This window comes from Talpa europaea (assembly GCF_964194135.1).
Source record: "Talpa europaea genome assembly, chromosome: 1".
NCBI lineage: Eukaryota > Metazoa > Chordata > Mammalia > Eulipotyphla > Talpidae > Talpa > Talpa europaea.
In genome coordinates, this window is record NC_140073.1 from 137261975 (window position 1) to 137275093 (window position 13119).

Below are 13119 nucleotides of genomic sequence, written 5' to 3' on the forward strand. Positions count from 1 at the left end.
ATGTAGGCAACAGCTTAAATATTACTGTTTTTATATTTTCTAACTATGAATCAGGTTTTTTATACTTGCTTTGATTTATAGAGACTACTCCTACGGAATGGCACAAAATAGGCACTCAATATAAATACTCCTACATGTTTCAACAGGATTTTTGTTTTTTAGCCTCAGCCTTATGAATATCAGTATATAAAGCATAGTTGTACTCTTGTGAGAGTTGGTTTCACAAACATTGTTTTTATTACATCTTGTTGGATAGAGTGGTAGGTAGCTCATCATCTCTGCAAGACCCGTCTATGGATTTGATTGATTGCTTTGTCAGTTATGCACTTACACTTCATTCATGAAACAGGGAATCACATTCAGGTCAGCTGATCCGATCACCTTAAAATTCAAATTTGAAACTTCTCAACTTTTATAGTATTTGTATGAAATAGATCGATTCAATTAATTTATTTTGTTAATATACTATTGAAAGATTGAGATCATTAATTTTAGAAAATTATGTTGCATCTTCTCCTATTTTTGTATTCTTTTTAGGCAAATTATTTTTTAAATAATATTAAAAATCCAGGTTTTCAAATACAGTATAGATAACTCATTTTTCAGATTTCTATGAATATCAAAGGTCAATAATGAAATATTCTAAACTGTAAGAAAGAAAATATCAAAATCAACAAACAACTATGAGCCAGAGACACTCTATGGGAGGTGGGGGGCAGGGAAAGGAGGGGTTGGGGTCAAAATAAGGGGGTTGTAATTATATGGGGAATATAAAAATAAAATTTAAATAAAAAAAAGAAAAAAATATTCTAAAACCAACCTTGGCATCTTAAAATAACATGGTAGCTGTCTCTATTCCTTGGTAATACCAAGGAATAGGAACAAAAATAGGGAAGAGGGAACAAAATACGTAAATGTGGAGAGGAATATTGCTTATATTTTTTCTTTTTTTTTAAGATTTATTTATTTATTTATACAAGCCCTAGGTTACAGTCAGGAGTGGGGAGGGTGAGAGAATTCACCAGAGCCAGAAATAGAACAGTCAGAGTGACAAAATACATTGCTAAGGGGAGCAGTGGGTGGCAGGAGAGGTCTGCGTGCCATGTGGGACCCTCGCTGGCAGCCGGGGATCGAACTGGCGCTGCAGAGGCTGTGGGCAGCTTTGCAGCCCAGGCTCAACCGCTGCGCCACCAGGGGAGGCCCTACTGCTTATATTTTCTTATAAAATTTTAGGCATTATTCTGATACTTCTTTTAGGCCTTTTTCATGCTAACTTAAATTAGTTGCTTTCAATTTATTTTACTTTTTTGCTTCCAAATTTATATTCAAAGAAAAATGAAATTAATTCTGGAGGCAACTAAAAAATGTCAGTGAGGCAGGATTTTTTTTTTTTTACTCATTATATAATAGTGCGGACCGTGAAGGTCTACTCACTGGTATTAACATCTGGCAAATTTATAAAAACATACACTTTATAAGCTAAAGAAAATGATTCAAACTTATTTATATTTTCCTCATTTGTATATTCTTTCATCAAACACTAAGACTCTGCTGGATACTGTAAGACAAGACAGGGATGAGAAATAATAAGTCCTGGTCTTTATAATCTTAGCATAAAGGAGGATTTTTTTCTTGTCCTCCCCTAGTGTTTTACTTAATTTTAAGTTCTTTCCAAACCATTTCTTTCCATCTCCTTAGGGCTATAAATAAGTACTAAACAAGAGGAGTAAAAAATACCCCCATGAACTTTAAAATACTGTCAATCAAACCAGCATGAAGAAAAACTGTTCACTGAAATATATTTCATTATATTGACAGTATTTTTTCTATCAAAGTCATCATCTCAAAATGAAAGCACCTTGACATCAGAGATCCTATCTTTATACAATTGAACTTTCATACTATAATTCAAGTATCTTTTGCAAGGTAATGAACAGTCCTAGAGGTTGATTTCATAAATATTAATTATAACAACTAGGGAACTGATATTTTGGGGGGTTTACAAATTTGAGAACTTAGGGTCTCTTTTTGTTTGCTATTCATATACAAGCCAAGCAAGGATATGAGAACAACTTGCAATAAGGACATTGCAGAAAGATAGAAACATCAAGTAAGCTTGGATATGAACTTGACACTGTCAAAGTGTCCTTCAAGTATGCAATGTAAAAGCCTTACCAAAATGTAAAGAATTAAGAGGATTACAAAGTTCTCAAAAATGAGAATTATTGAGGATGCTGTTTGCCTTGCTGAAAAAAATTTTTTGATGCATTTAATAGAAAATAGGAAGCTTAGGAAAATTTTGACTGAGGCAGAGTTTTAGCATCCATCCAGGATGGATAATAATCCATTTCACATCCACTGGGAAGGGTGCAGAAGAAAACATCATCATGCTTTTTCAAATAACCACTATTTGTATTCATAGTGCAAGTAAAAATTTTAGTTAAAGAAATTAGCAAAGATTAAAATGTGTTTTTGTGGTAACCTTGGATAATAATTATTCAACTATCTTTCCTCAATTTCTTGAATATCTAAATTTTTGCTTATTTGTCAAGCTTGTTATATTTTTTTCTATGCAGTCTCTAATATGTTAATTTTCCATTGGAAAACATTTTCAGGAAAACAAAGTTCAATGAAAATTCCTTTCCAAAGAAAGTAATTATGTTTGCAACCATTTGTAGAATACAGAGAGTTAAAACTGAACTCTTTTAGAAGAAAGTAAAGCCTTATCCTTTAACTGGACATCTACTTTTCTGTTTTATGGAATGGTTTCTGAGGACTGCTGGATTTGTGGAAATAACTCTAAGGTGTCAATTAGTTGTAAATGGCCCTAGGGCTCTTGCTGTGAAGTATTTTGTAACTTTGCTAAGATAACATGAGTCCCACAGACTAGCTGCAGGCACTCAAGCTAAATCCTAAATTTTAGTGAGTATCAGTAGCCACTGCCCAAAGTTGTTTTCTTTCTGTCAAAGCAAGATGTTTCTGTCAAACCATCCAGCAAGATGATAAATTTCACACTTTGCCTCATTTTGGACAAAAGTATTAACTGTGAAGCTATTGCAAATATGGAAATATGCAAATAACATGCCATTCATGCATGTCAAATATCTACTTCACATTATACATTGGGAAGAGATAGGTTAAGAGTCAGCTAATAGCTTCACTAAGAAATCTAGGTCTGTATAAAAAGTCTGGTAAAAATTAACAGAAGTCAACCTTTCAGTTATACCAAGATCTAAATTGTCTCTGAATACTGTTGGCAATGTGTGCAACCCCTTTGAGTTTGAAACATTTGTTTCAGAGATCATAACAATTGTCAAATAGTTGATTGAATGTTAGTATCAAACAAATTTGTGCAACTGAGTGTGGAATTTCTGTTTCTACAAAAAATGAATCAGATTTAACATTTGGCTTTTGATCACTTAGTAATGAGTCATTTGATTGGTACTGTAGTGATCTCTAGATTAAAATTTGTAAATCAAATATGAATCCTTTTATGTTCCCAAAGATTAGAAAAATGAATTATGTTTCATTGTTGAAGTAATTAGATCCTTGCGGAGAATAATTAAGAGTATTATTAGTAGTAATAATACATCAAAGTCATTGACATTCTACAAATAATTTACCTGTGAGGTTTGAACTGTAATGGCTTTTATTGACTTAACATTGTGTGCATCTGAAGTTTCTGTGACACCCTTAGAATACAAGCACACTATTGTTAGATGTAGACTTTGTGATAGTCTCCCTTTCTTTAAATTGGAATGCTTATTAGGTCTTAAAGAGTCTCGCAATCATCAAGTCTTCTGAATTCAGATTTTTGACAAGAGGCCCATTCCCTTGGGCTGCCCATGAGAACTGTCAGTGATATTTCCCTAAGGAACAACCTATCTTGTTTATGTTAGGCAGTCTTGAAAATTTAAGCTTTGCCTACTTAAAAATAGGATCCAAGGTCCTCTTGAATTTTTTACTCTGTTTTGAAAATACCAAGAGATGTGATGCCATTCTGTAAGTCTACATAGCTAGTTTTAATAAAGAGAATAAACTGTCCTCTAAAACACTGAAAACATAATTTCTCTTCTGCTCTTGGGGAGGTGGGAAGAGTAGAAGTCATACTCAAAGTAAAATAAAACAGACAAATGATAACAAAAATAAATATTTCTCTCCATGCTTCCATTGCTTATCTATACTCCAAATCATGCAAAATCCAAAGATTTTGAAAGAAATCACTGGAGTTAATGCTTTGCACATTACCTTAACCAGAAGAACTTATTTCCAGAATTGAATTTCTGGTGACTTCAAAACTAAACTACACTTCCTGGAAATAGAAATACAGCAGCTAACCTCAAGTCTGCTAGACCCAACCAATACCTGAACAACCTCTATATGACCTAATACAACAAGTCAGCTAAACAAGGAAGAAATGAGTGAGAACCCTCAACTATGGCACATGGAAACACACACACACACACACACACACACCCCAGATCAGTTGTGAGCCATACCTCTGAAATGAGGACCAGTGATACAATGGAGTTCTGTATATGATGTGGTTTATAACTAACTGTGATGGTTGATACTGTAGGGTAAGGGGCCAGAGCAATAGCATATCCTTCAGGATCCTGAACTAAACTTGAACCTTCCATAGAGTGGACCTAGTCCCAACACTGCACACAATATTGAAAGTCTCCTCTTCATGGATAATCAACTTTTATTTTTTGATCCCTCTAATTATTTCCAGGTTACACCTTTGTCCCTTGGGGGTGCACTGGGAAATGGACTCATATTTATATGATATACCTGCTCTTTACTTCCAGTGTTAGCTTTTTCTCTGAAATGATCATGTAGGTGGAAGGGAGTCTAGAGCCTCTTTGGCACTGCCCATTCTGGTTCCTTATAGTCATCATATTGAAAGAAAAATGTGCAGTGAAATTACCTCCAATTCCTTTTAGGTTAGAATTTTAAACAAGAAGACTGATTTTAGCAAGGTTCAGTCCAGATGTGGTTCCAAGGATAACATCAAACATTCTGCTGGGGGCGGAAATGTAAGTAGAAGCTACTAGAAAACAGTCCTGATTGTGTGGAGCCACCTGTCTCCTTTTCTGCCTCCCTGCCAATACTCTCCTTGCTGCTCCACATGGCCCCCTGGTCTGGGAGCCTATTGGCTTTGCATTTTCAGTGATGGGCTTCCCATCACCTGAAAGAGCTGCAAATCAATTTCTTGCTTTCAATTAAGGAAGAAAATCTTAATGGAATGCACCATGGTTTTCAGGAGGATGGCAAACCCACTTTACTTACCAACTTTGTCCACTGCCCTTTGACTTCAGGGTATTTTCTCTTTTCGTCTTAGTTGTGTGAAAATCATAGGGACACACACTTATTTAACTCCACTTAAATGACTCTTGGACCAAACACTGGTATACTTGAAGTATCCAAAGTGCTTCACTATTTATGAGAGCTAGGATATCATTTGCAATAATACAAAACTGGTGAAGCATGGTTCATCTATAATTCAAAGTCAAAGGATTCAAGGCCCAGTGTACACTTTTGTCTTGATGAGATTTTTCCTGTCTCTTTCATTGAATGGAAATAGTAACCTATGAGCAGAACAGTAATAAGAATCCGTGTTTCTCAAATGTAGTTGAGGGTAAGTGGAAAAAGATACACTCACATTCAAGTAAGCTTGTAAACATGGCTTTTCATAAAATATAAATCATAAAGCGTTGAACTAGGCTGACTCTCTATTCTGCAAATCCTTTCATTTAGATGTCAGGTTCCGGTCTTTTATGACTCAAATACTTTATAGGGTATCAAATGCAGAAACCTCACATGTATAATAACTTTTGGCTTCTTGCTCTTCAACTGGGAAAAGGTGGAGTCAAGCTGTGAAAGATGAGATAAGCAAGAGCATCACCTGATGCTCAAAGTAACTCCACTGAGCATGAAGATGTCACTGCTATGGGAAGTCCACAGCAGTGTTTACTGGGTTCCATCAGGGGTGCTGAGCAAAACCTCAGCGTCAGTATTTACACTGACCTGGTTGCCCTCATCCATGTAGCCCTGATTGTCAGGGTATTGGAGGGTGGGCCCAGTGAACTCTACTGCAGATACTGCTGGTCAAAACACCAAAGTGGAAAAGGATAAGATACTAAAGATCTTAAAGTAGTGGAGCTTCCAATCTCCAAAACAATAATCTTAAACATTCCTCCAGAAAACTTCAAATATGCAGATTCCTTGATCCTAATTCCATAGTGTTTTGGTAATCACCCTGCAAATAGACAATGGGCCACACCTGGAGAAGCTCTGTTTCAAATATTGAGAGAGGAAATATTTTCAGTAAAGCACAGAGTAAAAAAGAGTTGCTGTCATTTTATAATTCAGTGTAAGTTCCACTTGGCAATATGACAATAATATTTTAGGAAAATGTGTTTAGAGCTTACTTCTTACACATTAAAGCAATGGTAGTATTCTTGTATCTACAGGCAATGTTTGGTCACTTACTTAGAAATCACTTTCAAGAATAATTCATCTCTTAACTTGGCTCTTTGCTTATGAAAAAGCTTAACACAATATGGCTTAATTTCTCTGTGGAAGCTTGCCTTATTAATCTGCCCCTGGTGGTGTAATCTGTTTTCTACTAATAAAATCTTCTCTTCTAGGATTTTCTTTTGCTTGGGTCCTTCTTACCAGTCCGAATATGTTGGCGGGGAGGGGAAATATGGGAGATTATGTTTTCTTCTGTGTGTGTATGTGTGAGTGCCTTAGTTTGAGTTTCTGAATGCTGGGAGTTTGAATATGTGTCTAGATTTTATGTATGAGCTTAGGGGTTTGTCCATGTCGGAGCTATTTTAAGCATATTTTATATGGCTTGCACAGGTACAGATTGTTACCAAGAAGATAGACTTAAGCCATGTGACATCCAAATGTGGCTCTCTGAAGAATATTCGCCACAGGCCAGGTAATGAAATCCTTTTTAATCGTTTGAGAAACATTAAATTGGTTTCAAGAAATTAACAATTGTTGTAAAATACCTAATTGGCAGGATGTGTTAGAATCTTAATACACCATGTTTTATTAATGAATAATGAAATAGAAACTTCAGTTGGAAATTTCAAGGCATTGTCATTTGGACAGGTAAACTATTACTATAAATAGGCTGTATATCATAGGACAAGTTAAAAATGAATATATATAAAATGAATATTTCTCTATACTCAACATATATCTAGCCTATAGAATATATGGCCTATAGAATAATTGGATCAGGTATTCATACATAATTATATGGACTGAAAATAGCATTTCCAAAGAATTTTCATGCAATTGTTTTCTATATTATGTGAAATAAGGTTTGTGTTTAAGCAAAACTGAAGAAGTCTATATATATGGTGAATTTCTCAGGTCTTTTAAGTAGGTCAATACATACTGTGAGTCCTAAGAAAAAAATGCAGTGACTCCCCAATTTATTTGACCATGGATCCTTCTTGTTTTTCTAGAATATCTCATAGGACTAGTATTCGAGAATATATATTCGTACCCACTGGGAATTTATATGCATACCCACTGGGAATTTTCCTCTCTTTAAAATGTAACTGTCCTATATTACGAATTTTGAGTACCATGTATTATGCATTTTTGGTAAGTTCCACCTCCATAATGGAAATAATGGGCAATTTTCAAATTTATGATATATTTATTTTTGTATCTATCATTGAGTGATAAAAGGACAAGAGGAAGCAATTAGTTTTAACAATCTAGTCTTGGCATCTTAATCAAACTGGGTAATAGGTTATCTCCACTAATAATTGTCTCAAATGTTATCAGATACAAGGCCTAAGAACAACAAAGTTAATAAGATTTCTGATTAGAAAGATTATCAAAGAATTTATTAGTTGACAAAGATAGGTGGACCAAATTTCAAAATGAACAAATGCCTTGGAATCATGTCTAGAAATCAAGTTTTACTTAGGTAAAGGATATTCATGAATCAAGTCAAGGAGTTTGAACCTGCATATATGGAATCTCCATGAATAGTTTCAGAACTGCTGCCCTGGAATTAGCTTCTCTGTCATTCATGAGATAGCAGAACATAGTCATGTACTGCTGCATATCTTTACTCTTCCAGTGTCCACAATTCAAGTCTATATTTAGTTGACTTTGTACTGCCGTGTCAGTTTGAGGTTGGTTGCCACACCGGTTCTTTTCCTTTAGAATAAAAAAGAAAACATTGGAGTCTTTAATTCCAGATAATAAATAATTAGTCAAATACACAGGATCTGGATGCACAGAAAAATCCTACATATATAAGGAAATTTTCTTTATAAGATAATATAGATCATAAAAGAATCAAATGCCTAAATTCACAAAGTGTTAGCACAATGTTTTTTGACAACAGCAAGCTTTTCACAGACTTACTTTGGAATGTGGAAAATCTAAGGAAAAAAATTAATGGAAGCAATTTAATACATGGAGGTAAAAATTGAAATATCTGGTTTTATTGACCTCACTTTAAGACAGACGAAACTTAATAACAATTATAGTCTCTCACAATTACCACTATGATGGGTACCAGTATTCTCCAGTACAAAAGGCACTGATCTCTAATTTTAAAAATTTTATAAAATTTTCTAGTAGGAACTCAGCTGAAATAGACTTCTTGAGCTTCCTATTCTGAACATATTTAAGTCAATATCATGTACTGACTCAAGATAATATATATTATTTTTCATCTCTCTTAAAATATGGTTCAATAAAAATTTAACTGTGTTGTATTGACACAACAATAATCAGAAATGAAAGCTTGAGAAGGCAGTTTCCATCAGAGGCTACCAAAAAGTACAAAAGTAAAACCCCAAGGGAATTAATCTCATCTAATTGAAAGTTCAATTTCCTCCAGCCACTAAGCAAAATATGTTTTATGAATCATGCTAATCCCTTCACAACCAATATGTGAGACCCACATAAAATATTAGAAAAATAACATTTTTTGAAAATGCAAATACTAAGAGAAGGACAATGGCATACTTCTTGTAAGTATGAATTAAATAACACCATGCTTACCCTAAGCCTTCAGCAGAAGAATTAATATAATCTTAAATGTAATCTAATAATATCAAATGATTGCCGGGGGGGAGGGGAGCACTGGCCAGGTAGTTGGATATTAATATAAATATCTAGGTACTACATGAATAAAACACCACAAGACTTAAGAAACCTTTGAAGTCTTGACAGAACCTTCTCTTTGATCTATAGAGATACATAAACATCAAGAATCCAAAATTTTTTAAATCATCCTGTGTTTCAATATAGTCCTTCAGAAATATATATATTTTTTTTTCCGAATCAGAATCTCAACAGAAATGCAGTCATTATAGAGGGTAACATCGCTTACCCCAGCCTTCCAGAAAAATACATGTAGTCAAAACCAAGTTACCAATGAAAGTGAAAGCAAATCTCTTTGGTGATTATGGGTAAGGGAACCTAATGCAGCTTCTTTTCAGGGGAAAGACATTAGCAGACACTCAGGGGTGCTCCCAGAGAGGGTAAAGGACAAGACTACTCTTTGTAGAAAGGACCCAGCGATATGGAGACAACGCTGAAGGGTGCCATCCAGTGCCTCATTTGTCAGCAGATCCTCCAGTTTCAGACTAGTTCCCATTTAGGGAAATGGCATCATCATCCTGATATGTGCCCCACTTCTAAGCTTTTGGACAAGTGACCTGTTACCATGAAGAAAAATTAAAACTTCATTTCAATTTAATTTGTTCCCTTAGGAATAAGAGACTAAAATGTTCCAAACTTTAGAAGAGTTACAAGACGATATTTTCAGCTTTTGTTGTACAGATAGAGAAACTTCCTCTGATAGATTAGACATGGGTGAAGAAAAAAGATATTAATATGTAAAGCAAGTCATATAATGCTATTAAAAGGATGTTATTATCCTAGGTGGTATAGAGAAAATGATACTAGAAATTCTAAGAGATTCCTTTCACCTCCATAGTGGGAAGGATAGTAGAGTTAATTAACTTTGTAGTTTGCAGTGGTCTGTCTACTACAATCATCTTTGAGAAACAGTCACCACAAATAAAAAATTTAATTTGGCAAACCACTGAAAAGCTTTTCTCTTCCATAGGCGGTGGGCGTGTGAAAATTGAGAGTGTTAAACTGGATTTCAAAGAAAAAGCCCAAGCTAAAGTTGGTTCACTTGACAATGCTCATCACGTGCCTGGAGGTGGTAATGTCAAGGTAAGGAGCAAGGTCATGCTAATCTTTAAACCCTCTGATATGCTCTTCATCAAACTGTATCTCAGATTGAAGACTTGAATGTACAGAAGTAGGGATGGCAGAGCTGAATAGAAGTGACATTAATTATCTGCTCTGGGATAGAGAGAAAGAGCTCATGGTCAGATGAGATGCTTGAGTTAACAAGGACTGATGATTGTCTTGAACAGATTGACAGCCAAAAGTTGAACTTCAGAGAGCACGCTAAGGCACGTGTGGATCATGGGGCTGAGATCATCACACAATCTCCGGGCAGATCCAGCGTGGCATCCCCCCGACGACTCAGCAATGTCTCCTCTTCGGGAAGCATCAACCTACTCGAATCCCCTCAGCTTGCCACCTTGGCCGAGGATGTCACTGCTGCACTCGCTAAGCAGGGCTTGTGAATATTTCTCATTTAGCATTGATGTAATAATATTTAGGCATGAGCTCTTGGCAGGAGTGGGCTCTGAGCAGGTATTCTATTCATTCTTTACAAACCATAAAATAAATAATCTCATTCCCAAACTGTAGTCATTGTTACAATTTTATAAAAAAAAACAACAAACAAACGATTAGTATTTGCAGAAACTGACTTGATTTCCATTTGCAACAAGAAGACACTGGCTTTACATGAGTGCAATTGGACAATTATTTTTGTTCTGCTCTGTTTTGCATGGAATATTATTATTTTAAAAATTGCATTTTTACCTTTCATGTGCCTGAAGGCTATCCACTACATTCTGAAAGGCCTTGTTAAAATCCAAGCTGCTTATTTCACTATTCTGTTGCTGGGTAAAAAGATAAAAACTGCCCATTGTAACTTATTACAGGTTAAATTAAATCAAGGAGTCTGATTGCAGGATGGGAAGAGCATGTAAGAAATAAGTTTTTTTAAAAGTGTTATTTTATATAAATGGGAAGAAAGATTCAATTAAGTTATTAACATTTGGGACCTGGATAATTATAGCAGAGTATAAATCAATCCAATAAATTATTTAACTAATTAAAAATAGTTACGAAGCATTTGAGCTGTGGTTGAGGAAGTGGTGTACAAGTGCATCTCTTAGGAATGAAGCACTTTCATTAGGATGGACTCGTGTCTGATTAGAATGTCAGTTGATCAGCTAGATTTGTGTCCACACTACCAGTTTCATACCCCCTTTCCATCTGTTTGATACAGTATTATAGATATAAATATATATATATATATTTCTCTGTGGCCATTTGTGATACTTCCTCATATACTTGAATATTATACTTCCTTATTCACAGTATCTGTGTCTCCTGCACCCTTTGGTGTTGCAATTTTAGGTATGTGAAAGTAGATGTTAGCAGGGTTCTTTCCCTATTAAAAAAAATACATTAAAAAAAGACAAAAAGTTTTAGCATGAAGTTGCTTTCTGTAACAACTCAGCTGTAATCCTCTTTTAGTGCCAGGTACAAGTCTCTCCCGTGATGCTAGAAAAAAATTATTTTTCTTTGCTTTCACCAACATGGAGTTTGTGGGGGTGGGTCCAGTTATACATAAAAGGGTTTACAGGTTGTTGGTTTAAGATTATGGATTTATCTCATTTTCAATCACACAACAGTTCGGATTTCATTCCTGTAACCATTCATGAAACAGACTTTACAATTTCTTTCCATTTTTTTTTTTTCCATTTGCTAAAGTTGAAACTAAAGGTAGAAATTTGGGACATGTTATCCCTTTCTTTCAAATCCTATCTGATAGAAAATGTTCAGTTTGTTTACCCAAAATAAAGTTCCCTTAATCAGAAAGGAAAGATGCAATATTCTGAGAAGTTATAAAATACTGAGATATCTGTATATCTAATCAGTTTTTTCAGGACTCCAACATTATACTCTATGTAGTGGCTTATTATTATTAATCAGTAGGTAATACTGTTCTGACTTCATATACAGTCTAGAAATCACAAATCAATTAATTCCCCTCACGAGCCATTCATCTTAGACTTATGAATAAGCAATGAAATAGTCAATGGCCTAAATAAGTTAAGTTACCAGGCTAGATGGATGCTTTCTAGCATTTTATCTGCTCTTTTTCTTGCTCAGGGCTGGTAGGTTGGATTTGAACAGCTAAAGGTAAATACTCTGGCAGGTATTTGATCCCTTTGAGCCACATCAATTCGTGAATATATATAGGAAATAATGACTGTGTACTGAGGCATAAGTACAGTGGCATCTAAGAATGAAGCCAAGGGATGCAAAGACTGAGACACGGGTGCTATTTTGTTAGCCTGGGATATTGCAGCCAATGTGACTTCTGCAAAAGAAACTCTAGGAGCAAATGCACACCATTCTTCTCAACTACGAGATTTTATATAGGCAAACATGTCTGAAACACTTTATAAATCAGTTATTTTATACAGCGATCTACAAATTAGGAACTGCTGAATAGGACTGTGAATATGTCTATTTTCTGCCTTATAAATGCTATAAGGTTTGATTTGACCAATCCAGGCATTTTTTCATCAGCTTCCCTGAAATGCATCAGAAAAATAGAAGAATAAAGAATAGCTGTGTGGTGTGGAGACTTAGGGTCTTTTCTTACAAGTTTGGTAGTGTTAGATAATGATTCAAGTTCTCTAGAAAGGAGTTAAGACTTGCTTACAACAGTTAACCTGTGAAACAATTTCGTTTTTCAACATGGTTTTGATTTTTTGTAAAGAAAAAGAAAACACATTTCACATATTAAAACTCAGTTTCTTACAAATACATGTCCAAGATAAAAATTATGAAGCACTTAGTTGTTAGAATTAGAATTAAAACAAATGTTTACTTCGCATCACAGTAAAATTATGAATGGATGCCCCTGTATTTTATGGAAATGTGATTCTGTATCAG

General features: G+C 34.9%; 1 protein-coding gene across 20 annotated transcripts in view; it reads left to right on the forward strand.

Annotated features, from left to right (window-relative positions):
- Window positions 1-10661, forward strand: part of MAP2 (microtubule associated protein 2) — a gene marked incomplete at both ends in the record, with an annotated part of 69023 nt that extends 58362 nt beyond the window's left edge. For 16 of the 20 annotated variants that reach the window (XM_084240452.1, XM_084240454.1, XM_084240455.1 and 13 more), the window contains 3 exons: window positions 6871-6952; window positions 10127-10239; window positions 10446-10661. In XM_084240452.1, coding sequence (XP_084096578.1) covers window positions 6871-6952; window positions 10127-10239; window positions 10446-10661 — 411 coding nt within the window. Of the gene's footprint in view, window positions 1-4946; window positions 5040-6870; window positions 6953-10126; window positions 10240-10445 lie in introns of all 20 variants that reach the window. The other 4 variants (XM_084240441.1, XM_084240456.1, XM_084240445.1 and 1 more) reach the window with 1 other exon arrangement.
- Between the last annotated feature and the right edge of the window lie 2458 nt (window positions 10662-13119).